Source organism: Musa acuminata, chromosome BXJ3-4, assembly GCF_036884655.1.
Source record: "Musa acuminata AAA Group cultivar baxijiao chromosome BXJ3-4, Cavendish_Baxijiao_AAA, whole genome shotgun sequence".
Taxonomy (NCBI): Eukaryota; Viridiplantae; Streptophyta; class Magnoliopsida; order Zingiberales; family Musaceae; genus Musa; species Musa acuminata.
The window spans coordinates 47652063-47675107 of record NC_088352.1 but is presented as its reverse complement, the minus strand read 5'-3'; the positions used below and the strand labels follow the sequence as shown (position 1 = coordinate 47675107).

The window sequence follows — 23045 nt, the reverse complement described above, 5'->3', positions numbered from 1 at the left end:
CTCACCCACACCAAGGATTTCGCCGCCCGTTCCGCCAACACCTCCGAGGTGGAGCCATAAAGTTCTTTGGCCAGCAGCGGGTGAAGCGCCCCCCGGATAAACTCCTGAGCCGTCGACCCGTCGGCCCAGACCTTGCTGTCTGCTTTAAGCCCGGGCCACCGCGGGACGTAGGAGGCTCCTGCCGCGCCGGTAGGGAGGTTGGCCATGATCGGGGCCTGATACTCCTCGTCCCCCAACCGGCTGACACGGCACAGGTCCCGCATCGACCTCGGGCGTGCCGATGCCCCTTGAGCCGGGTCGCCACCGGCCGGCTCGGCCGCCTCTTTTCCCTTAGCGGCCCCCGCCGCTTGCCCCGACGGGGCGGTCCCCGTCAACCCCGCGGCGCCACGCTCCCGAGCGGCCGAACGCGCAGACACTTTCCTGACCGCAATTTTCAGTTTCTTCGCCGGCCGACTCGTGTTCGGAGAAGTCGGCGTAGTCTCGGGCGCCCCCCTCTTCGGGACCTCTCCGGAGCCAGTACCGCCCTGTGGCTGAGACACAGTCGGTCGGGAGTGCGACGCCTTCTTTACGGACTGGAAGTTCACCATCCCTGCAAAAGGAGACCCGATCAATCAGACAACACGAGACAAAGGAGAAGGGGCATGCGACGGGAAGGCAACCGTACCCCCAGCAGCCGGGCTCAACCCTACGTCGGCCAGCCACTCCTCGGTCATCTTTTTGATCATCCGAGAAGAGGACAGGATGCCCCTCAAACGATCTACATCCGCCGACTCTCTGCCTGAAAGCAACGGGAGGACGTTGTCGATCGTGCGAGAGGTCCATCCGGTGTTGAAGCCCCACCCCCGACTGCAGCTGACGAAGAAGAAGCGACTCTTCCAGCCCTTATTATTGGAAGGGGCCCCACCGATCCTGAACCCACTACGAGCGGCCAGATGATACCCACCCCGACCCCTACACAGCCGAAAGCAGGCCAGAAATAGAGCCCTGGACGGTTCTATCCCGGCCATCCTACACTCCCCAAGAAAGACGACCAAGTATCGCCAGGAATTCGGCGCCATCTGGGATGGCGAGATGCCCCAGGCACGGAGGCAGTCCTCGATTACGGGATGAAGCGGAAACCGCAACCCCGCCTCAAGAGCACCCACCGTCAACCCGAATCCCTGAGGGAGCTGATCATACGGCCGTTGGTCCGGACGGGGGGCCCACAAGCTGTAACCCTCCGGGATACAGTAGCGAACCCGGAGCTCCTCCAAAAGCTCCTCGGTCACCACCGACTCTACGTCGTGCCACAGCTTGAGGTTTGCAAGCCGGGCGGAACTTCCCCCCACTTTTAAGGACTCGCCCCCCGGGGACAAATGCCTGACCCCGGGGCCCTCAGAAGAAGAGGTGGAGGATGAGGAAGAGGAGGAAGACGAAGACATCCTAACCTCAGAAACGATGTAGAAGGCCTGAGTCGAAGGACAAGGTGAACGAGGGACAGCAGCAACCCAACGGAGCGACAGCAGCTAAACGACGATCAGCGAAACCCCTTTAAGGAAGGCTTATATAAAATGAGCCAGAGGTAACGGTCGAGCTTCCCGAGAAAGGGGAAATCAATCACAGCCGGTAGCGCGCCTCAGCGCCCCAGATCTGCCGATCCCGCGCGACCGCGCCTGATCCCTAGAAACGGCGTCACCCCCCCCCCCCCCCCCCCCCCCCCCCAAAGCGCCACGTGGCGCATGACGCCGCACGATCCACTCAAGACGCCCGCGTTCCCGCCAGTAGGAAACAACGGGGCGATATGTCCCAAGCAATAAAGGTCCGCACCTCGAACGCAGCGCCAACGCGTGATAGCACGCAATCCGTTTCCGACCGACGACTCGACGACCTCGCCGTCCCGAATCGCTCCGGTTCAGTTCCCGACCCGCGACCCCTCGATCCAGTCATTTCGAGTCGTTTCAGTTCAGGTTCCGACCTGCGACTCGACGATCCAGTCATTTCGAGTCGCTCCAGTGCCGTTTTCGACCAACAACTCGACAAACTCGCCGTCCCGAATCGTTCCAGTTCAGTTCCCGACCCGCGACCCCTCGATCCAGTCATTTCGAGTCGTCCCAGTTCAGGTTCCGACCTGCGACTCGACGATCCAGTCATTTCGAGTCGCTCCAGTGCCGTTTCCGACCAACGACTCGACAAACTCGCCGTCCCGAATCGTTCCAGTTCAGTTCCCGACCCGCGACCCCTCGATCCAGTCATTTCGAGTCGTCCCAGTTCAGGTTCCGACCTGCGACTCGACGATCCAGTCATTTCGAGTCGCTCCAATGCCGTTTCCGACCAACGACTCGACGACCTCGCCGTCCCGAATCGCTCCAGTTCAGTTCCCGACCCTCGACCCCTCGATCCAGTCATTCCGAGTCGCTCGGACTTATGGTTTCCCTGTCCAAACGCACGAGGGCGCCCTCCATCCGCGAAACTCAAAAGACCAATGCAGCAAACCTCCGCCTGGGGGGGGGGGAAGTGATAGGGGAATCACCATGAAAGTCAACGGGGACACGAACCATGACCCCAGCCATCCCAGGGCGGGACAGTAGAAAAGACTCCCCTCAGGGAGTGATGACGACGCAACATGTCACGCCATCCTCCGCGCGCAGGCCGCACCCTGTCCGAGTGTACGGGCATTAATGTCGACCCGACGTCTCCAACGTCACCCCCTCAGCCAGCGACTCCCTCGCCCATACCCTGCGATCGGATGATCCGACACGCCACCCTAATGGCAACGTCAAATCCAGTCAGAGGCACGACCCCGTTCTGACAAGCAGGAACACCAGGTAATATCAGACCGAAACTATAAGAGTCCGGGGCCAAAAAGGCCACCGGGGGGGGGGGGAGGAACCCCTTTTGATTCACTAACAAGACCGTCGGAGGGGTCGGGCCCAGAAGACGGTCCGACCTTTGTGCAGGTACTCGGCGACCACGTTGCCAGGGGATTGCAGCTGACCACCTCGAGGGATCACCCGCGGATCGACCGGCCGTGATCGCCCACCCCGAAGACACCAGGAGGCTCTACGCGCGATCTTCGGCATCCGGACCCCTGAACCAAGCCGTAACGTCCCGAGGTCACGGCTTAAACAGGTGCAGACGGCATCAAGTAAGAGATTATATTAAATGAGTCTATAATTCTGTATTTCATGGAAAATCCACTGGTACTCTATACTTGCATCAAACGAAAAAAAAAAAAGACTTTGTTGTGAGATGCTTACTAGAATACCACATGAAAAGGAAGGTCTCCGAACCTGCATAACAGATGATCATCCTGTTGTGAAAGTTGTGTGTGATTGCACTTTTCTATACTTTGGAAGATATCCCAGCCTAATCTTCCCATTGAATTATGAATGCTACTTATGCCAATTGACTCCTTGAACTTCGGCTAATGTCTCAATGAAGTCCTGTTATTAGCTTTACCGTAAACCATGATAGAAGGCAGACCTAGCGGCACAGAAGGATTTCACATACTAATTTGAAATAATTATTAACAAAAAAACAATATTTGACATCACCATCTGGTTGGCAAATCAAGATTAGTCAAGTTTAACATGCTTGAATTTTTTTAAGAAACTACATTGAGCATGCTTGATAAACTTTCTTGCTTACATTTATCCTTGGTAAGCCAATGTGTTTCCATTTATCATGGTCAATCCTTTAAAGGTCTATTTGACATACCAGCAGGGTAGATTAGTACGATACTGTGTTTGGATGCACCAATCAGAGAACTGGTTTTGTATACTGTCTAAAGTTACATGGTCGAACCTGTATGTGCCAGTACTGGTCCATTGTCTGGATCCATTTTTTTAAGGTTACGGTTTGATCTCCACAATCCCGGCCGAGCTGCTCGTCTTCTTCTTGCTCAAATTGACCAACCAAACAACCATGAGCTGCAGCAATCAGACGCCGCATTTCGTCTTGTTCCCTTCTTTGCCCAAGGTCACATGATCTCCATGCCCCGTCTTCTCGCTGGCTTGCAGATTCGGCTCGCCGAGCTCAGTTTCCCCTCCGCTGACGCTGGATTGCCGAAGGGCTGCGAGAACTTGGACCTCCTCCCGTCGGCAGAACTCATGCTCAACTTCTTTGCAGGGTTGAGCAATTCTGCGAGAAATCCTTGTCGCCCTACCTCCGTGGGCAGTGGCCGAAGCCAAGCTGCATCATCTCCGATTCATGCATGATGCACCCCATGATCTCCGGTGCCTCGTTTGGTGTTCCATGGGTGTGAGAAATTTTAATGAAGCCAACTTGTGTTTCTAAATCATTGTAATAGAAACACAATAAAACTAATGCGGAAACGAAATAGCGTACCTCCAGCCATTGTCGTCAAGAATTTCTGTAAAGGTTTCTTCTTGAACTTTGGTTCTTCTCGGCTCAGAACTCTCGCTTTAGATGGTGTAGGAAAGCCTTTCGCTTCAAAGAGATGATAGAGCCAAGGGACCAAAATCCTCATGTATATATAGATATTCTCCCATCAAGAACATTTATCATCACCAACTCATAACGTTCAAGAATTAATTCAAATTTGTAACGTTTGGACCATAATGAAGAACTTAATGATATTAAATATTTAATTTAATAATAACGGTTTCATGCATAAAGAATAAGAAACTGAAATCATTTAAACCATAATAAATGAAGAAATTCATGATAATGAATTATGAATCTTAATAAGAACGGTTACGTTATTATTAAATAAGATATTTAATAATAACCGTTACATTCTCCCACTTAGTCCATACGTTTATCTTAATAATTTGAATTAATCTTTCTCGAACAACTTTCTTAAGAAATAAATACATGAATCATAGCGATAAGTCCTCTAAGAGCGAGTATTATCATCCATGTATCACGATGTATTTAGTTTCTTAATCTTAATGTGGTAATATTACTTAATGAATAAACCTTATGTTTATTCTTGGTCTAGTAACAATATATTTTCTCAAAATAATGTGCACATAAATGAGAAAATTTCACAATATATAAGAGTTTCAATATCATTACAAAGTGGAACTAAGTCCCATTTTCTTTACATGATCCTTGAATTTTAGAGGTGGCATGCCTTTAGTCAAAGGATCAGCAATCATCAATTCAGTGCTAATGTGCTCAATGGCCACTTTCTTTTCTTTTACACGTTCTCTTATGGCTAAATACTTAATGTCGATGTGTTTACTTCGACTTCCACTTTTATTGTTTTTAGCCATAAAGACAGCAGCTGAATTGTCACAGAAAATTCTTAATGGCCTAGAAATAGAATCCATGATTCTAAACCCAAAAATGAAACTCTTAAGCCATACACCATGTGAAGTAGCCTCAAAGCAGGAGACAAACTCAGCTTCCATGGTAGAAGTAGCAGTCAAGGTCTGCTTAGCGCTTCTCCAAGAAATAGCTCCACCGGCTATCATAAAAATATATCCTGATGTTGATTTACGAGAATCAACACAACCGGCAAAGTCTGAATCTGAGTAACCAATCACATCCAGATTGTCTGTATGTCTATACATAAGCATGTAATCTTTGGTTCCTTGTAAATACCTCATCACTTTCTTTGCAGCTCTCCAGTGGTCCATACCTGGATTACTCTGATATCGACCTAGCATCCCCACAATAAATGCAATATCAGGTCTAGTACAGACCTGAGCATACATAAGGCTTCCTACGACAGAAGCATATGGGATGTTTTTCATTGATTCCCTTTCAAAATTGTTCTTTGGGCATTGGTTCAAATTGAACCTATCACCTTTCACAATGGGAGCAACACTTGGTGAACAATCCTTCATCCGAAATCTTTCTAAAAGTTTATCAATATAGGTTTCTTGTGATAGACCTAAAATGCCTCGAGGTCTATCTCTATAGATCTTAATGCCAATGACATAAGATGCTTCACCCATATCCTTCATGTCAAAATTTTTAGAAAGAAATTGTTTCACCTCATGCAGCAAATCCTTATCATTGGTTGCAAGCAAAATATCATCTACGTATAAAACAAGGAAACATATTTTACTCCCACTAACCTTATGGTATATGCATTGATCCATGAGATTTTCAACAAATCTGAATGAAGAAATCACTTCATGAAATTTAAAATACCATTGGCGGGAGGCTTGTTTTAAGCCGTATATAGACTTCCTAAGCTTGCAAACCAAGTGCTCACCAACACTAGAGGAGAAACCTTCAGGTTGTTTCATATAAACCTCTTCCTCTAGATCTCCATTAAGAAATGCTGTTTTCACATCCATTTGTTGCAACTCAAGGTCAAAATGAGCAACTAATGCTAAAATAATACGCAGAGAATCTTTCTTAGATACAGGAGAAAATGTCTCCGTATAATCGATTCCCTCTTTTTGAGTAAATCCCTTTGCAATAAGTCTTGCCTTGTATCTCTCAATGTTGCCTAACGAATCTTTCTTAGTTTTAAAGACCCATTTGCAACCAATGGCCTTTGCTTCATTAGGCAACTCTACAAGATCCCAGACTCCATTGCTCATCATGGAATTCATCTGTTCTTTCATAGCATCATGCCACAAATTTGACTTTTTGTAACTCATGGCTTGTGAAAATGTTTCAGGATCATTTTTGGCTCCAATATTATAGTCAGATTCTTGTAAATATACAACATAATCACTAGGAATTGCTGATCTTTTATTTCTAGTAGATCTTCTTAATGTTGTACCAATGGTTCCTTGAGGAACTTGTGGTTCAACTAGTTGTTCAGGAGCTTGTTGTAATTCCTGAACTGCTTGATCTATTAGAATACTATCAACAACTTGTGGAATTTCAATGATTGGTTGTTCAGCACTAGTTTGTACTTGAGGAGTGCTATGAACTATAACCAATCTATCATTTGATGTGGAAGGTTGAGATTCTATATGATCATGTGCGGAAACTATGTTCCTGAAATGATCGCTCCCACTAATCCAATCATCCTCAAGAAATTTAGCGTTTCTTGATTCCACAATCCTAGTTGTGTGAGATGGACAATAGAATTTGTAACCTTTGGACTTTTCGGCATATCCAATGAAATACCCACTAACAGTCCTCGGGTCCAGTTTCTTCTCTTGTGGATTATATATCCTGACTTCAGACGGACATCCCCAAACGCGCATATGTCGCAAACTCGGTTTCCAACCTTTCCATAGTTCAAATGGTGTCTTTTGGACAGCCTTAGTTGGAACTCGGTTTAATATATACACAGCCGTTTTTAATGCTTCAGTCCACAAGAACTTAGGAAGATTGGAGTTGCTAAGCATACTCCGCACCATGTCCAATAATGTTCGGTTTCTTCTTTCTGTAACACCATTCTGGTCTGGAGAACCAGGCATAGTGTATTGGGCAATAATCTCATGTTCTTGAAGAAACTTAGCAAATGGACCAGGTGCTTGTCCAATTTCAGTATATCTACCATAATATTCTCCACCCCTATCTGATCTCACAATTTTAATTTGCTTACCACATTGGTTCTCAACTTCAGCCTTAAAGACTTTGAAAGCATCCAATGCTTCATTTTTATTATGAAGCAAATATATATACATATATCGTGAGTAATCATCTATAAAGGAGATGAAGTATTTCTGACCATGTATGTCCATGTCTGGACAACATATATCAGTATGAATTATTTCTAATGAGTCTGAACTCCTATTAGCACCCCTTTTGGACTTATTGGTCTGTTTTCCTTTAATACAGTCTACACAAGTCTTAAAATTAGTAAAATCAAGAGTACTAAGTACCCCATCTTTAACTAATCTTTTAATTCTCTCTATGGAGATATGTCCTAATCTCCGATGCCATAATATAGAGGAGTCCTCATTAATATTACACCTCTTAATGCCAGCGTGAACATGCATTGAACTTTGAGTATTATCATTTTGTAATAAAATACGGTAAAGACCGTAAGACAAAATACCATTCCCAACACAATCAGATTTATATAATAAACGAAATGATGTGTCTTTAAAATTAAAGGAATATCCAAATGGTACGAGTCTGGAAACAGAAATTAAGTTTCGTGAGAAACTTGGTACATAAAAGGTTCTTTCCAATTTTAAAACAAAACCACTACTTAAAGTTAAAATGCATGTTCCAATTGCTTCCACATGTGAGCCCATCTTATTTCCTGATAAGATGCTTTGCTCACTTCCCACTGGCTTCCTTAGGTTTTGCATACCCTGCAAAGAGTTTGCAATATGGATTGTTGATCCAGAGTCAATCCACCAGGTGTTAATATTAACATTGACCATATTAGATTCATAACATACATATGAGGTTGGTTTACCTTTCTTTTCAAGCCATTGTTGGAATTTCGTACATTCCTTCTTCATGTGTCCCTTTCTTTTACAAAAGAAACACCTTGCTTCTTTCTTGATATCAACTTGGGGTGGTATTTTACCTTTTCCCTGCTGATAAGCTTTTTGATTGGCTTGATGTTTGTCAGTTTTGTTCTTCCCTCGAGTGGTTACTACCAATGCACTCTCACCCAATTTCATTACTAGCCTCTCTTCTTCTTGAACACACATGGTCATTAATTCATTAATTGATCATTTGTCCTTATGTGTATTGTATGAAATTTTAAAAGGGCTATATTGAGGTGGAAGGGTGTTCAGAATATAGTGTACAAGGAAGGATTCTGACATATTAACCTCAAGTTTCTTAAGTTGAGCCGCAATATCTCGCATTTACATTATGTGCTCACGCACACCCTTTATGTTGGTGAGTCTAAGTGATGAAAATTTCATAATAAGGGTGCTTGCTAGTGCCTTATCCGAAGTGATGAATTGTTCATCGATAGCCTTTAGCAAGTCTCAGACATTTTCATGCTGGTCAACAGAACCACGTATGCCAGCAGTTATCTTAGTTTTGATAAACATCACGCTGAGCCGATTGGATCGCTCCCATCGCTCATATAATGCGATCTCAGTTAGAGTGCTGGTATCAGTGACTATAGGTGGTTCGTCTTTTCTAATAGCATAATCAATATCAATCCACCCTAAATGGAGGAGAACCCTCTCCTTCCATATCTTATAGTTATCACCACTAAGTTCGGGAATATCACATCGAATATCAGAGAAATTAACAGTTTGAGAAACTGCATAAAATCAAACATGCTTATGTCAAAATTTGAAGCTTAATAGACTAAATTACATGTTTTACCAATATGAAACATGCCAAAAATATGAATCTCATGACATAAAAATTGCCTGTGGGCTAAATTCTTAATTCAAATAGATTCAAATGATCTTTATGATAAAACTATCAAATTATATTCCAATTCATAATCCCTGTGGATAAATTATGAAAATAATCTGATATTTTATCCTGATTAATTATATTAAATATAATAAAAGATCCTATGGGATAACAATTATTATACAAAATATAATCAATCACAATATGATGTCTAATTACTTATGTGATCCTCATTTTAACTTTATATATAATTTTAATTAATTAAGGATGCTGTGGCTAATTTTTAATTAATTAAGATTATATGGATCACTAGACATTTTAAACATAAAAAATTTGCTCATAAGCATAATTTAATATAACTAAATATGCATACATAATATGAGCATTTTACCGACTAAAAATGTTGAAAATGATATTTCCTCATGATTTTCAACAAAATATATCAACAAGTTTCCAAGAAGAAACCAAAATCAAATCATTTTCATGGCATAAAAATGAAAACTTTTTCATATCAAGGTAGAGGTCATTTGGCTCTGATACCAAATGTAAGAAATTTTAATGAAGCCAATTTGTGTTTCTAAATCATTGTAATAGAAACACAATAAAACTAATGCGGAAACGAACAATAAAACTAATGCGGAAACGAAATAGCATACCTCCAGCCATTGTCGCCAAGAATTTCTGCAAAGGTTTCTTCTTGAACTTTGGTTCTTCTCGGCTCAGAACTCTCGCTTTAGATGGTGTAGGAAAGCCTTTCGCTTCAAAGAGATGATAGAGCCAAGGGACCAAAATCCTCATGTATATATAGATGTTCTCCCATTAAGAACATTTATCATCACCAACTCATAACGTTCAAGAATTAATTCAAATTTGTAACGTTTGGACCATAATGAAGAACTTAATGATATTAAATATTTAATTTAATAATAACGGTTTCATGCATAAAGATTAAACCATAATAAATGAAGAAATTCATGATAATGAATTATGAATCTTAACAAGAACGGTTACGTTATTATTAAATAAGATATTTAATAATAACCGTTACAATGGGCCCTTCTGCTTCTTCCTCATGTGCAGTCGTGAGTAAGCACTAAGTCCGGTGAGCAGTCCGCTGACCTATTCGAACCTTTGCTCGTGCGCGACCTGCCTCACAAGGTGGAGGTGGTAAGAGACCAGTCTTTGAAGTTCTTTAGCTATCCAGGATGGGAGAAGCTTCATGACGAGGCGATGGAAGCTGATGGGTTGGTGATGAATAGCTTTCATGAACTGGAGGCTTCCTACATCGACAGCTACCAGGCGGCGCTCGACAAGAAGGCTTCCTGCTATAACTTTCATCGGCTGCCTGTTAGTTGTTGAGTTGTGTGGGGTTCGGTCCCTGTTGAGTTGGGCTTTGGGCCGGAGTCATGTATCTCACCGGCTTCCCTACGTAGCTCGGCCCAACAGGCTCAGATTTCTCCGAGCCCATATATATATATATATATATATATATATAATATATATTATAGTAGAAAACACATACCGATTTGTTTGGGGGTTTAAACGCAAAAAAGAATCGCACGAACATTCTAAGAGGCGAGAGATAAACTCGGAAGAAGCAGCCGGCGGACGCGGAGGGGGATATGTGGTCACTGACGGCGAAGTTCCAAGGAGGCAGAGGACAGGGGATGCCGCACGACTATTTGTAGCGCATTCACGATCTCCAGCTCCAGATTCTGCAGAAGACCAACAAACTCCTGCGCCTTGAAGCATCCCGACGCCTGAGGTACATGCCCCCATTCTAAAACCCTAACCCTAGAATTGCTTTCTTGGGCGTTTGTTCTTCGCGTGCTCGGCGTCCTATTCATTTATCGTGTTTGGGCGGTGTCATAGTTTGTTTTATGGAATGTTGAATGTTAAAGCAAGGAAGATAAGTTCTTTCTGCAGATTTAGTTCTCTTTTTCTGGTCTAAGTTTATTCTGATGTGTTTTTAGTGAATTCATCTTCTTGTGAAGATTTAAATGCCAATGCCATTTTTTGTTCATGGCGACGGCTTATGTGGGTTGTGGTTGCGGTAAGGATGCTCCGAGAGGAACTGCAGGTTCTTCAGGAGCCTTCTGCCTATGCCGATGAGGTGGTGAAAGTTACGGGGATCCCAGAGAAGAAGGGATGGAAGGCGGGGACGGGTATCGAAGGCATGAGAAATCAAGGAACAAGGCCAGAAGGTTGTTATCTACCTGTTGCACAAGTTGATATATGATTTATGCACATGTTTAGTCTCTATTTTCAAAGTACATTTGTAAGCATCGGGGTTCTTTTAGTACATAAAATTGATCAAGCACTTCTTCTGCTGATATCAGTGATGTTGGAGAGTGAATCTGAAACCGAGGCTTATAGTTATAGCATCTATGATGATGATGATGGAAAATTGCAAACGACAAGGATAAAAGTCTCAAGGCCTTTTTTTTTTTTGGTAGCTCTAATTTCTTAACTTTAAAGTTTCTTTAGTGCTTCCAATGAATCCATGTAGTTGCTTGTTAAGATCATGAAATGAAAATAATTGTCAATAGAAGTTGGAGGCTAGTTATTCATTAAAGAAGCAAAACACATGGTTGAGTTATTTCTGATATTTGACTTATGTGCTGTTTAATCCAATCCGAACATGTATTCTCTGTGTTTGTGGATCATATGCTGCTATTGTTGCTATTAATTTTATTTTATTGCCTTCTTTAGCGCTCTTGAGATATTGCTGGGATTTCACCACACCCTTAACTTGAAGCTTCGGCAGAAGCCCATCTAGAAAAAATTAGAAGTCCCGTTGGAAAATTGTTAGCAAAGCTCCAGCTGATCAGAATAGGGGAAGTAAAAAAGCAGAAGCCCTGTTAAAGTTCATAGTAGAAGCAAGTCAAATCTCAACAAGGTCCTTGCAGCTGAGAATCCAAATGAGAACATGGTGATATCATGCTCTAATACTTTTTTGAGCCGAGTTAGAAAACCTTGATATGGTTGTGTTTGTGCCTGAAGATCAATAATTTCCAGTTAACACATGACCTGCTAATCATGATGTTGTTCATTTATAGCAACTTTTATCTTTAAGGATGATTATTTATCACTTACATCTCAATGTTTCAACGATTTCAACCGTAGTCACCATCATGGAGATTCTTAAAAACAGTGGTTTTGCAATGAGTAGAGTAAGAATTTTTTATTCTGTTATTTATCCTGTTAGATAATACTACCACATTGTTGGACTCAATTGCGAAAAAATAAATCAGAGATATTGACATCTATTGTTGATGTGAAGAACGAATCAAGAGGGTGATCAATGCAAAAGGCCAAGGTATGATGTTAACTACTGATTTAAGTCTGAGGTATGGTGTCACGGTAAGGTTACTCTTTCACGACTTAAGTACTTATAGTAACTGATAGCTGCAGCAACGGATGAAGACACTACAGATGGTGAGGAGCAGACCTGTAAGAACAAATTCTCACTTTTGTGTTTTGTGCTCATTTGAGATACTAAAGAGACTGTAGTTCCAGTTGGAACAGAATTTGTCAATTAGAACCGATTTTGATGGTCTTTTTAAACTGGTTTCTCTTATCACATTATGGAAACATATTGTTTACAATATGGAATTCTGCTTGCTGAATTTATTTGGCAGGGACTGATTATGGATTTATATGGAATTTATATGTAGAAAACATTTTGCTGAATTTATATGGAATTCTCAGACTATTAGGACTGATTGTGGATTTATATGGAATTTATATGTAGAAAACATATTGCTGAATTTATATGGAATTCTCAGTCCATTATGGAAACATATCAGTTCAAGGAAAAGAAGGTGGATGCCTGGTTGTGATGCAACTGGGACTGAAGCATCCAAAACTTGCATTTCTATGTTGCCAAAGCTCATCAAATTCAACATTCCCTTATTCTGATTCCGGTCTTGATTGTCATGCTTCATTATGTGGTTTAAAATTTCGTTGTATGGACAAAGTTTGAGCCAGTTTAAAGTTTGATTCTACATCTATAGTTTGTAGTTTGTATATTAGAACTGAAGGGAAATAGCCTAAAATTGTACTTTTGCTGATTGGAGTTTCTCTTTTTTGTTCTTGAACAGGAGTAAACGACAAGTGATCAATATAAACCACATCCTCTATTCTAGTATGGCATTGGAGTCTCTACCTTTGATTTGTAATACACTTTCAATGAAGCTTGATGATTTTATCGACACTGCACCGACATAAATCCACTGGAATTTAGTATTACATGTTGTTGGTGTTTAGTGCAGGCTCTACTCTGGTGCTGTTTTGGAAGCTACTTAGTGTTACAAGTTGTTGAAGCACCTCCTCAGAACACAGTCGTAGCTGTCTCATCTAGGTTGGGAGTTAGAACAGAGAAAAACCATTTTAGCACATCTTGGAGTTGCTTGTAAGTGAACTGTTTGCAAGTCATTTTGAAGAATTGCTTGTAAGTGATCAAACAACTCATAAAGAAGTACTGATGTTAATGTATAATGTTCAAAGGATTCTTTTTGGGTGACATGTCATGCCTGTCACATAAAACCTCAAATTCTACTGGTGGGCCTCCTCTTCTGAGAGTCAACATGTGATCTAGATAAAAGGTTTGGCAACTCCCAATACAAAAGCCTTGCCTATATTGTTCCCACCAACTAGTAGTAGATGTGTACGCAATATATCCACTCCCTGTTGCTCCCTCTGTCCATATGTGCATAGTTAGCCATATAGGCACACAAAAGGGCATCTTCCTTCACCCTTTTATGGTGTCAATCTCATTAGAAGTCGTTGACTTTTGGTCCATTAACTATATATGACCCTCATCTGCTGTGCAGAAGTCTACCATCTGTCCTAAGCAAATATGTGGTTCACTCAGTCCAACTAGGGTTCAGGGTTCACTCACCCTTAAAGTGGTCCTAACTCATTTGGAATCCTTCATGTGGGTGGAAGCCAATCCAACTAGGTTTTAGGGTTAGGGTTTAGGTTTGTTATTCACAGTTGACTTGAAGTGTATAACATGACCTTTGGGACCTACTATCAACATTGATTTGACATCCCCTGGTAACTCATGTAGCAACAAGCACCTCAATTTCAATGCCACATTTGATGTTGGAGAAATTTTGAGTCAGTTAACATGGTTAGTAGTATAGCATTTTGGTATGAGTGCTTTTTAATCATAATAAAAATAACTTTTAAGCTTTTTTTTTTTAATATTAGGGATCTTCTAGATTGACTTTGAAATGACAGGATTGAGACCTCAATCCTGTTGATAGGAATCTATAGCACAACATTTAGGATCTGTGTATGCAAACCAACCTGATCAACTATGTGTGTATGAACTACCTTGAATGTCCTGTGGTTAAGAAGAGCAGCCCAGTGAAGCAGGATGCCCTATCTCATACATTCCTCTCAGTTCATCATTAAGTTTCTTGCAGAAGCTCATCATCCTCTCCTCTCTGGGGTTGCAGAGAGGTTCCTTTTAATATTATCCTGGTGTGGCTGTAGGACCTCATGTTTGGACCAATGACTCTTATCACCTGCTCCACATTGAGGGAATATTCAGCCTAGCTGTACTCCTTTTCCACCTCTCATGGCTTGTCTCATGCATGGATACACCATCTCACCAGTGAATGAACATGTTTCACCACAACTAGGGTTTGCAGGGAATTCTCAATTCTTAGCCTGCAAGTTGCAAGAACTTGATGTGCTCTACTGATTAATTAGCACTTTTAGCTATGCTTTAAGGTGTCATGTGCTTGCAGATATTTGATGTGTGAAAGAGAAATCCTCCAAGTATCATATTCCCTTTTCCAGTTCCAGAGCATGGGCTGTGAAGAAGAAGCTAGAGAAGGCAGCTTTCGGTCGTGGGGTAGCAAGAGCACTCAACTCTGCCACTGTGCTGTGGATCACTACACAGTCAAACACCCTTTCATCCACGCGAAGGTGCAGCCGCAGCAACGCGTGTTACAAGATTCCTTGTAGGGCGAGGCTGGCTGGGCTTCAAATCTCGCGCGCCTATAAGTAGGCAACCCATCCTCCATGGGAGCCGCAGCATAAGAGAGAACGATCTCCTCCCTCCTCGCTTTCTGAAGCTCTTCTGGACTCGCAGAAACCAACATGGTGTGTGTTTGTAGGTTTAGCAGTCTCTCGTCGTGCCATTTTAGCTTCCTTTCTTTGCACCTCATCCCCTTGGATCCATCTCTGCAGGAAGGAAAGATGAGCCCGGCTGTGGCTGATGCAGTTAACTACAAGGGATTCCCAGCTGACAGAAGCGTCACTGGTGGTTGGGTACCTGCCGCTCTCATCCTAGGTTTGTCGTACGACTCCTCAGCTCATACAATAATATGATACATAATCCGGTGGTTCTTCTTTTCTTTCTCTTGTTGAGATTAATGCAAACGGCATCTGTCAACCAAACTGGTCCAAAGTGCAGTTCTCTGCCTTCGCTACGACCAAAAACTCTCTTGGGACCAACTTTGATGGAGACATCTGTGGCTAAATGATGATGAGCCATTCCAAATTCGATAGTAAAGAGTCCAGTAGATACTGAGATCTCTCTATTGATCTGTTTCGCTGTATTGACTACTGTGTCATTAAGTTCGTTGTGCTCATCATGAACATGAACATGAACATGAACAGGCTAAGCATCGGCTAACTTTCTCTATCCATCTTTCATTACAGTGATCGAAATATGCGAAAGGCTGTCGACGATGGGGATCGCAGTCAACCTGGTGACATACTTGGGCGGCACGATGCATCTCCCGAGTGCAGAGTCGGCCAACGTCGTCTCCGACTTCCTCGGCACATCGTTTCTTCTCTGCTTGCTTGGAGGCTTCTTAGCCGATTCATTCCTAGGCCGATACCTCACCGTCGCCATCTTCGCGTTGGTCCAAGCACTGGTAAGACCAATCGTCCCTTCGCATTGCAATGGGTCACATGAACTCGCCAGAGAAGATGATTCGACGTTCTCTTTACGTGTCTTAGGGAACAGGAATGCTCACTGTATCGACGAGTTTGCCTCGGCTCCGGCCACCGCCCTGTAACACTTCTGCTACGAACAGATGCCGGCGAGCAAGTGGCTTCCAGATGGGCATCCTCTACTTGAGCTTGTACCTGATCGCGCTGGGGACGGGAGGGCTCAAATCAAGCGTCTCGGGCTTTGGGACCGACCAATTCGACGACAAGGACGAGAAGGAGAAGAGCCAGATGGCGTACTTCTTCAACAGGTTCTTCTTCTTCATCAGTATCGGCAGCCTGCTCGCAGTGACCGTGCTTGTCTACATCCAAGATGAGGTGGGCCGCAGCTGGGCGTACGGCATCTGTTGCATCTCCATGCTGCTTGCCGTCATACTGTTCCTGTCTGGCACGAAGAGATACCGATACAAGAAGAGCTCAGGGAGTCCAATTGTGCACATACTGCAAGTGATCGTGGTCGCCTTCAGCAAGAGGCAGCTCAAATACCCTGCGACCATCGCCTTCTTGTACGAAGACAGCCCTGAGATCTCGAGAATACAACATACTGACCAGTTCCAGTGAGTCTCTGCTGACAAAAATAGATCTTGATTGCATCCTCTTCCTCCGAACATTCCATGATCATATTCTCGTGATGCACCGCATTCGACAGTTTCCTCGACAAGGCTGCGATCATGGCGGAAGGGGATAGCGACGTCCATGGTGAGACCTCAACTGTGAACCGGTGGAGGCTATGCTCGGTAACGAGAATCGAGGAGGTGAAGATGATGATTAGGCTGCTCCCTGTGTGGGCTACGACCATCATGTTCTGGACTGTCTATGCTCAGATCATCACATTCTCCGTAGAGCAAGCGACAACCATGGAGAGATCGATCGGGAGCTTCCAAATTCCAGCGGGATCGCTGACAGTCTTCTTCGTGGGTGCCATAATGGTCACCCTGGGCATCTATGACCGAGCGATCATGCCTCTCATGAAGAAATGGAAGGGCAAGCAAGGTATTCAGCTTGCAAAACGTACATGATTCGCTAGAGTAGCAATAGTTCTGATATCTGCCTGTGTTTTGGATAGGCTTCACCAACCTACAAAGAATCGGTATCGGTTTGGCCTTCTCCATCATAGGAATGGCGGCCGCAGCAGTCGCGGAGGCGAAAAGGCTCTCGGTTGCACGGCGAGCAGGCGAGGTTGCTGCTCTCAGGGGCGCGACGCTGCCCATCAGTGTTTTCACCTTGATCCCGCAGTTCTTCCTGGTGGGCGCCGGAGAGGCGTTCCTCTACACAGGCCAGCTCGACTTCTTCATCACCCGGTCGCCGAAGGGGATGAAGACGATGAGCACCGGCCTCTTCTTGACGACGCTCTCCTTCGGCTTCTTTCTCAGTAGCTTCATGGTCTCGGTGGTGAGGGACGTGACCGGTGGCAAGAACGGGCAGGGATGGCTGGCAGACAACATCAACTACGGGAGATTGGATTACTTCTACGGGCTTCTGGCTGCACTGAGCACGCTTAACATGGGAGCTTTTCTAGTTTGTGCTATGTGGATCAAACAAGAGAACCCTAAGCAAGGGTTGCAGATGGGGAGTGCAGCGCTGAAGAGTTCATCCATGGAAGACACGTGCTAGTGCTAATATAATCTCAATCAGCTTGTATTACCGGCAGTCTGTAGTATTGCTGCCGTCCATGGTTGCGCTTTAACTTCTTAGATCTTCTTTGTTGTTCTACATCCAGCAAAACACAGTCTTAATTATAGATTGGGTTGCAGATGACAATTGTAATTGTAGCGAGTTCATCTATAGAAAAGAAGTGCTAAGGCAGCCCCTTATTGCTACTTTCTTCCAGGGTTTTGCATCTCTTATACCCGCTGCAAAGGCCTCTCTCTCTCTCTCTCTCTCTCTCTCTCTCGATCTATATAAAAGCAAACTTTGTTGAGAACAATATATGGTGAGATTCTTGCAATTAGTGCTCCAGTTTATCGTGAGAACCATCATGTTCTTGGGATTCTACTTACAACAGAATCCTCGTCTTTAGAATACACTTCCCGATGACTCTTGAGGTCTCCTCGTCCTCCGTTAAATCTCCTTTTGTTGGATCATGATGTGAGAAAAGTGCCAATGGTTGAGTGGGGAACGACAGATGGACGAACATTACAAGCTCAGCATCTTTTCGGTGGGGAAGAAGAATCCGCATGAAGAATCGTTGACATGGTTCCACCCCAATCTTATAGCTTATCTTGACTGAGAATGCCTTGCATGCCCTCCACTAGATTCTGATAAGCTCATCAATCATTGCTCCAGATGAAGTGCTCCGTTCTTGGCAAAACGTTGGAGGAATGTGTGTCTTCGATACTATTGTGGCCCGCACATTGATCGAATCATGTGAGGATGCCTTTTAACGTGTGGATTATACGAAAGATTCCCGTGGAAGAAGTTGAAAAGAGCGTGGAGATTAGTCCTCAAATCATCAAGTGCGATTGTTCGACCGACATGTGAGATCTCTTTTGTTTTACTCGACTTTTCCGAATCCCACGAGACACAGTTTGACCGAGCAGAAGATGGATGGCATGCATCAGAGCCTCGTTAAAGTTCTTCAGATCTAAAAATGCATTTAGAATAATAATAATATACATCGCTTACGATCTCGATTCGATTTTCCATACTGAATTAGAATTTACTCGAGTAAACTAATGGGTGATCCGCAGCGATCAGCTCTGCGACACCCGACCATGGTGGGCTCAAGTCACTCAAGAACAGCGCCGGCGGAACGGACGGCTGACACGATGAGGAGGTCTGATCCAAACACGTCTTCGTCTCCTTGCCGACGGCTTTCAGTGCTCGAGCTTTGACCCGCACCGGAAGCTGCCGCTTTCGTCCTTGGAAGCAAGCTGCCTTTGCAGGTCCCGATGATCCGCCGACGATGTCGGCCGCCGATGAATCACGCCCCGTCAGGCGCTGAACCAACGCCATGAACTCGCCGGACTTCGCGTGGATCACCGTGGGCGACACCAGGTGGATGACGACGGGCTTGCGAATCTTGCGGGACTCCTCACGGATCACCGGCGGCTGCAGCTCTGCGTTCCGACGAGATCTCATGCTGTCCATGGCTTGCATGTTCTCGATCATGTCCACAACCTATATATTTACCGCAACAGCAACGCATGAATCATATCGTATTCCTTCCTAGAAAGTCAACTTTATTAGGAACCGACATTATCTTCATGCCATTACCAAAAGAGTGAAGCTTTCGTGCTGGTTTGTAGCGGTTGTTCGTTGGTTGTGTCGCAACGGTTGGCTGTTCATCGTGGAAGTCAACGAACGCATGAGGGTGGACTAAGAACATGTGGTCGTCCGAACAGGTGGGAGTCAAGTTGAGCTACGCAGGTGAAGCAGCCATCAGGATTGAATAGAACAGATTTAATTTACTTATTTAGATCGAAAGTTAGCAGTTAATATAATTAATGCATTGGGAATAAGACGTCAGAGAATTCTTAACTGAGGCATCTTATCCCCCTCATAGAAGAACAGTCGGAAGGCTCAGTCAACTCCACGCAATTGCTCTGCTAAGACTGTCTCAGAATTCAAACATGGTCACATCACTGTCTGCTTCATTTCAAGGAGCTCTTCATCAATGGACAAACCCATAGGATACAAGTGCTTGTGGACCTTGTCAATGGATGAATCTTATGACATTATTATTTCATCCACCCTAATTGGAAGTAAGAGTTGTTGCGAAGTAGATGGAATTAGACTAGCTAGGCTCAACCATTGACAACCAATTTCTCCTATTCAACCTTGCAGACATTCAGATTTCAACATCATACATCTTTTGTAGGTCTGGATTCTGAAATCTGGTGAAGGTGAAAGATTACAAGATACAAGAAAAGAAAAGGAGAAGAGAAAGTTGTGAATGAACCGATGATAGTGTTGCATCTCCAAGAAGTTTTTATCTGGTCATTACTTGGCCTCTTGTTCGAGTATAGGAACATTGTTCCACTTATTTTTCCTTCCATTGCTCTGCAAGGGAGGCAATGAAAAGAAGCTCACGGTGGAACTTCCACTCCTGATCTCTTTCAGAGCCCGCAATGCCGCAATTGTGCTCTTCATGTACAAACTCTCCATGTATTCAATCTCCTCGAGCTCTGGAACTGTTTGGGGCAGCGACGAGCTGGGTTTTGATTGCTTATGCTCTCCATTCTCTCTATCGCAATCGTCCGTGGATGTCAGTGGTTCGTTCTTAGGGAAGAGGTGGTCCAGCATGGTTTCACACTCCTTCACAAGTTTGTTTAGCAGGTCAGTGGTAAAGAAGGGCTGCTGCAGCACCTTCTGGATGAAGGGTTGCCGAATAAGTGCTCCGGTTCTCTTGTCATACTTCTTCAGTATCTTTACCAGCCCTGTTCATCCACCACAAAGCACAATCAGCCTCTGTGAGAGCTGGAAGAAAAGCTGACATGAAAAGTTCTCTCTGAAAAACATAAGTATTAGGCTATTTATCAATAAAAATTTGACCTTGTAGAATTCCTGACCGTTTCGTATAATATATTATATTTTCCTCTGGAGCAGATAATTGGTGCTGGCCGATGTAATTCCTATTATATTCATTTTTAGGACAAGGCCCCAATTCTTCATTCATTAAGGTGCTGTGAATCTTCTGTTATATTAGAACCGTTGTTAATTGCCCCAATCTTCGGTTGTTAATTCTTCATTCATTAAGGCCCTAATGTTCCACTGGATAATTGCCTGCCCTGCAATATTCATCCATCATTATCTTGCATAGGCTGTCCTAAGACTGAATCCTGCTATGATTCTATAAACTTAGTTTACCGTATCATTGATGCTCTCCAAGACATCCATGGCACGTTACAATATAATAAAATACAGGGAATCCTAAATTCCTTTTGTATAACCACCAACCAGCCTCTAAACAAAACATAATAAGCAGCTACTGGTTCAACTTAAATTTGCTTTGTGGAGTTTGGCAATCCGTATATGATAGTTCTAGAGTTTAAAATTCAACAATATACAGAGGTTTCAGTTCTCTACTCGACTCACCAATCCGTTAAATCCAACATGAAGTTAGTCATATTTTTTAGCTCAAATGGTTCTTACCAGAAATGGATTTACGAGAGTAACCCGATTAAAAAATGAGTCAAGTATGGGGATGGGAAATTTAGCAATCAAGCATTACATGTCATTTTCCGGTGATTGTGTCAATCTGTGATGCTTAGATTCTGTAAATGAGACAAAAAGACTCATTAACACAAACATCGACCTTCCCCACACCCTCAGCTCAAGTGAAGAACAGTAACTTATACTGAGCATAAGCATGATGAGTGTAACTAAGTTTTTTTGTTTTCGCCTTGAAGAAGTCAGTGCCGAATGTGCGAGACATGAATATTCGAATTAGATGGAAGTCATCCTACTTCTCTCAATCTCTTCTGCCATTATGCTAGTTAGTATTGTTCCAAGACTTCATTAAATTCGACAATAGTGAATACATGATTATGCAGCACAACTCACTTGAAACTGAAAAGAGATTAAGATGTTTACTTTTTTAGTGCAGAAAAGAGGCTAAGAACTAGAGCAAATAAGTTGTCAAAGATGAGATTAAGATGATATACCAGTATAGTTGAGGGCACTGTAGTTCTCGAGGAGGACTATCTCTCCATGGAAGTCCACGATCTCCTTCCTTACTTTCATCAGCTGCTCATCAGAATCCTTTGAGACAGCCTCGGCAACTCGATCCTGCAGATCCTGCAAAGCGACATATTGATGGAGATAGGACTCAGTAACCCGCACCACAATTTCCAAAAGCTAAAGAACAAGCAGAATGGGAGCTCTAATCGGATACTTAACAAACTAGAGGACAGTAGATAAAGACCAATTTGTGTCCCTGTTTGGATCGAGAGGAAAGAAAATGAAGGAAAACTTGAATCTTTCAAGACTCCAAATCTCTGCAATCGATCTCAGGAGAATACACTCTCTTGAGATCTGTAATCAGAGGAGAAGTATCGAAACCTCGTTCTCCTACGGGCAATCGCGTACCAAGATGGCGTTTTAGAGTTAGGATTAGCCATATATCTAACCATCGTTTATAGCTTGCAATTTGAAATCAAGATCAAATTTTGGCACCCTAATTGCAACAGGGAAAGAAAAATGAGTCGCTTTTAATGATCTATAGGAACTAGAATGCCTGAAACGAAGAAAGAAGGAAAAGAAAAGGAATAAAGAGGAGACCTTTTGGCGAATGATGTACTCCTCCTCCTTCTCCACGAAGAAGGTGTTGAACTTGTCGAGCTCGGCCTCGAGGAGCCTCACAAAATCCTCCTCCTCCTCCTCCTCCCGGGTCACTAAGGAAGCGGCGCGGCCGGTAGCCGCGCCGTCCTCGGCCACCTTGGACCGCTTCGCAGGCTTATCTCCGGCGGCGATGAGCTTTAGGCGCCGCTTGAGGTCCTTGTAGGAGAGGAACTTGTCTCTCCACTCCGGCAGCGTCTCCTCTATCTGATTGCTGAGGCTCTTCCCGAACTTCATCTCCAAGATCCAAACTTTACGCTCAGATCCACGACCTCCCTATCTAGCTAAGCGATCAAGAGGCAATGCAGGGAGATCAAGTCGCGGGGACAGCAGCAGGAAGAGATGCGTCAAAGAAGGAAGAGAGAGAGAGGAGACGATATAGAGTGGGCCGACGGATTCGCAGAGTAGATAAGAAGGAAGAGCAAGCGAGGGAGAAGGGAATATACGAGGAGGAAGAGCATATCTTTGGGTTTTATTCCCCCCCCTCTCTCTCTCTCTCTCTGCGCTTTCGTCGGCCATTGATGTCGTTGTTATCGTTCCTTCATGCGACAGGTACAGGGGGAGAGTGAGGTTCACGTGTTTGTTCCCCG

The 23045-nt window shown here is 43.8% G+C and overlaps 3 protein-coding genes across 20 annotated transcripts; 1 reads left to right on the top strand and 2 right to left on the bottom strand.

The window, feature by feature from the left end:
- Window positions 1-10684: 10684 nt before the first annotated feature.
- On the top strand, window positions 10685-17996 carry LOC135637105 (protein NRT1/ PTR FAMILY 6.2-like). Of its 18 annotated transcripts, none has more exons than XM_065149520.1 (9): window positions 10685-10966; window positions 13305-13348; window positions 13476-13615; window positions 14964-15321; window positions 15409-15511; window positions 15883-16100; window positions 16186-16733; window positions 16826-17169; window positions 17243-17996. In XM_065149520.1, exons 4-9 carry the CDS (start codon window positions 15319-15321, stop codon window positions 17788-17790), a joined length of 1764 nt encoding a protein of 587 aa, XP_065005592.1. In that variant the 5' UTR covers window positions 10685-10966; window positions 13305-13348; window positions 13476-13615; window positions 14964-15318; the 3' UTR covers window positions 17791-17996. The 18 variants fall into 18 exon arrangements, with proteins under 18 accessions (XP_065005592.1, XP_065005593.1, XP_065005590.1 ...); XM_065149521.1 differs by having other exon boundaries at window positions 13471-13615; XM_065149518.1 differs by having other exon boundaries at window positions 13305-13378.
- Window positions 17997-18756: 760 nt separating this feature from the next.
- On the bottom strand, window positions 18757-19786 carry LOC135635289 (uncharacterized). The gene is made up of 2 exons (XM_065146267.1): window positions 19393-19786; window positions 18757-19296 (listed from the first exon to the last, which is right to left on the bottom strand). Exons 1-2 carry the CDS (start codon window positions 19483-19485, stop codon window positions 18829-18831), a joined length of 561 nt encoding a protein of 186 aa, XP_065002339.1. The 5' UTR covers window positions 19486-19786; the 3' UTR covers window positions 18757-18828.
- Window positions 19787-19929: 143 nt separating this feature from the next.
- Window positions 19930-22951, bottom strand: LOC135635288 (SPX domain-containing protein 1-like). Its single transcript, XM_065146266.1, has 3 exons — window positions 22399-22951; window positions 21783-21915; window positions 19930-20555 (listed from the first exon to the last, which is right to left on the bottom strand). The coding sequence occupies exons 1-3, from the start codon at window positions 22690-22692 to the stop codon at window positions 20119-20121; spliced, it is 864 nt and encodes a 287-aa protein (XP_065002338.1). The 5' UTR covers window positions 22693-22951; the 3' UTR covers window positions 19930-20118.
- Window positions 22952-23045: the final 94 nt, after the last annotated feature.

Coding starts and splice junctions, on each gene's coding strand:
- LOC135637105 (XM_065149520.1), top strand. Junction 15,512..15,882: donor ACCTGCCGCTCTCATCCTAG/GTTTGTCGTACG, acceptor CTTTCATTACAG/TGATCGAAATATGCGAAAGG. Junction 16,734..16,825: donor CAACATACTGACCAGTTCCA/GTGAGTCTCTGC, acceptor CGCATTCGACAG/TTTCCTCGACAAGGCTGCGA.
- LOC135635289 (XM_065146267.1), bottom strand. CDS start 19,485: ATGCGTTCGTTGACTTCCACGATGAACAGCCAACCGTTGCGACACAAC. Junction 19,297..19,392: donor ACGAAAGCTTCACTCTTTTG/GTAATGGCATGA, acceptor GTAAATATATAG/GTTGTGGACATGATCGAGAA.
- LOC135635288 (XM_065146266.1), bottom strand. CDS start 22,692: ATGAAGTTCGGGAAGAGCCTCAGCAATCAGATAGAGGAGACGCTGCCG. Junction 21,916..22,398: donor AGTACATCATTCGCCAAAAG/GTCTCCTCTTTA, acceptor GTCGCTTTGCAG/GATCTGCAGGATCGAGTTGC. Junction 20,556..21,782: donor CAGTGCCCTCAACTATACTG/GTATATCATCTT, acceptor GTGGATGAACAG/GGCTGGTAAAGATACTGAAG.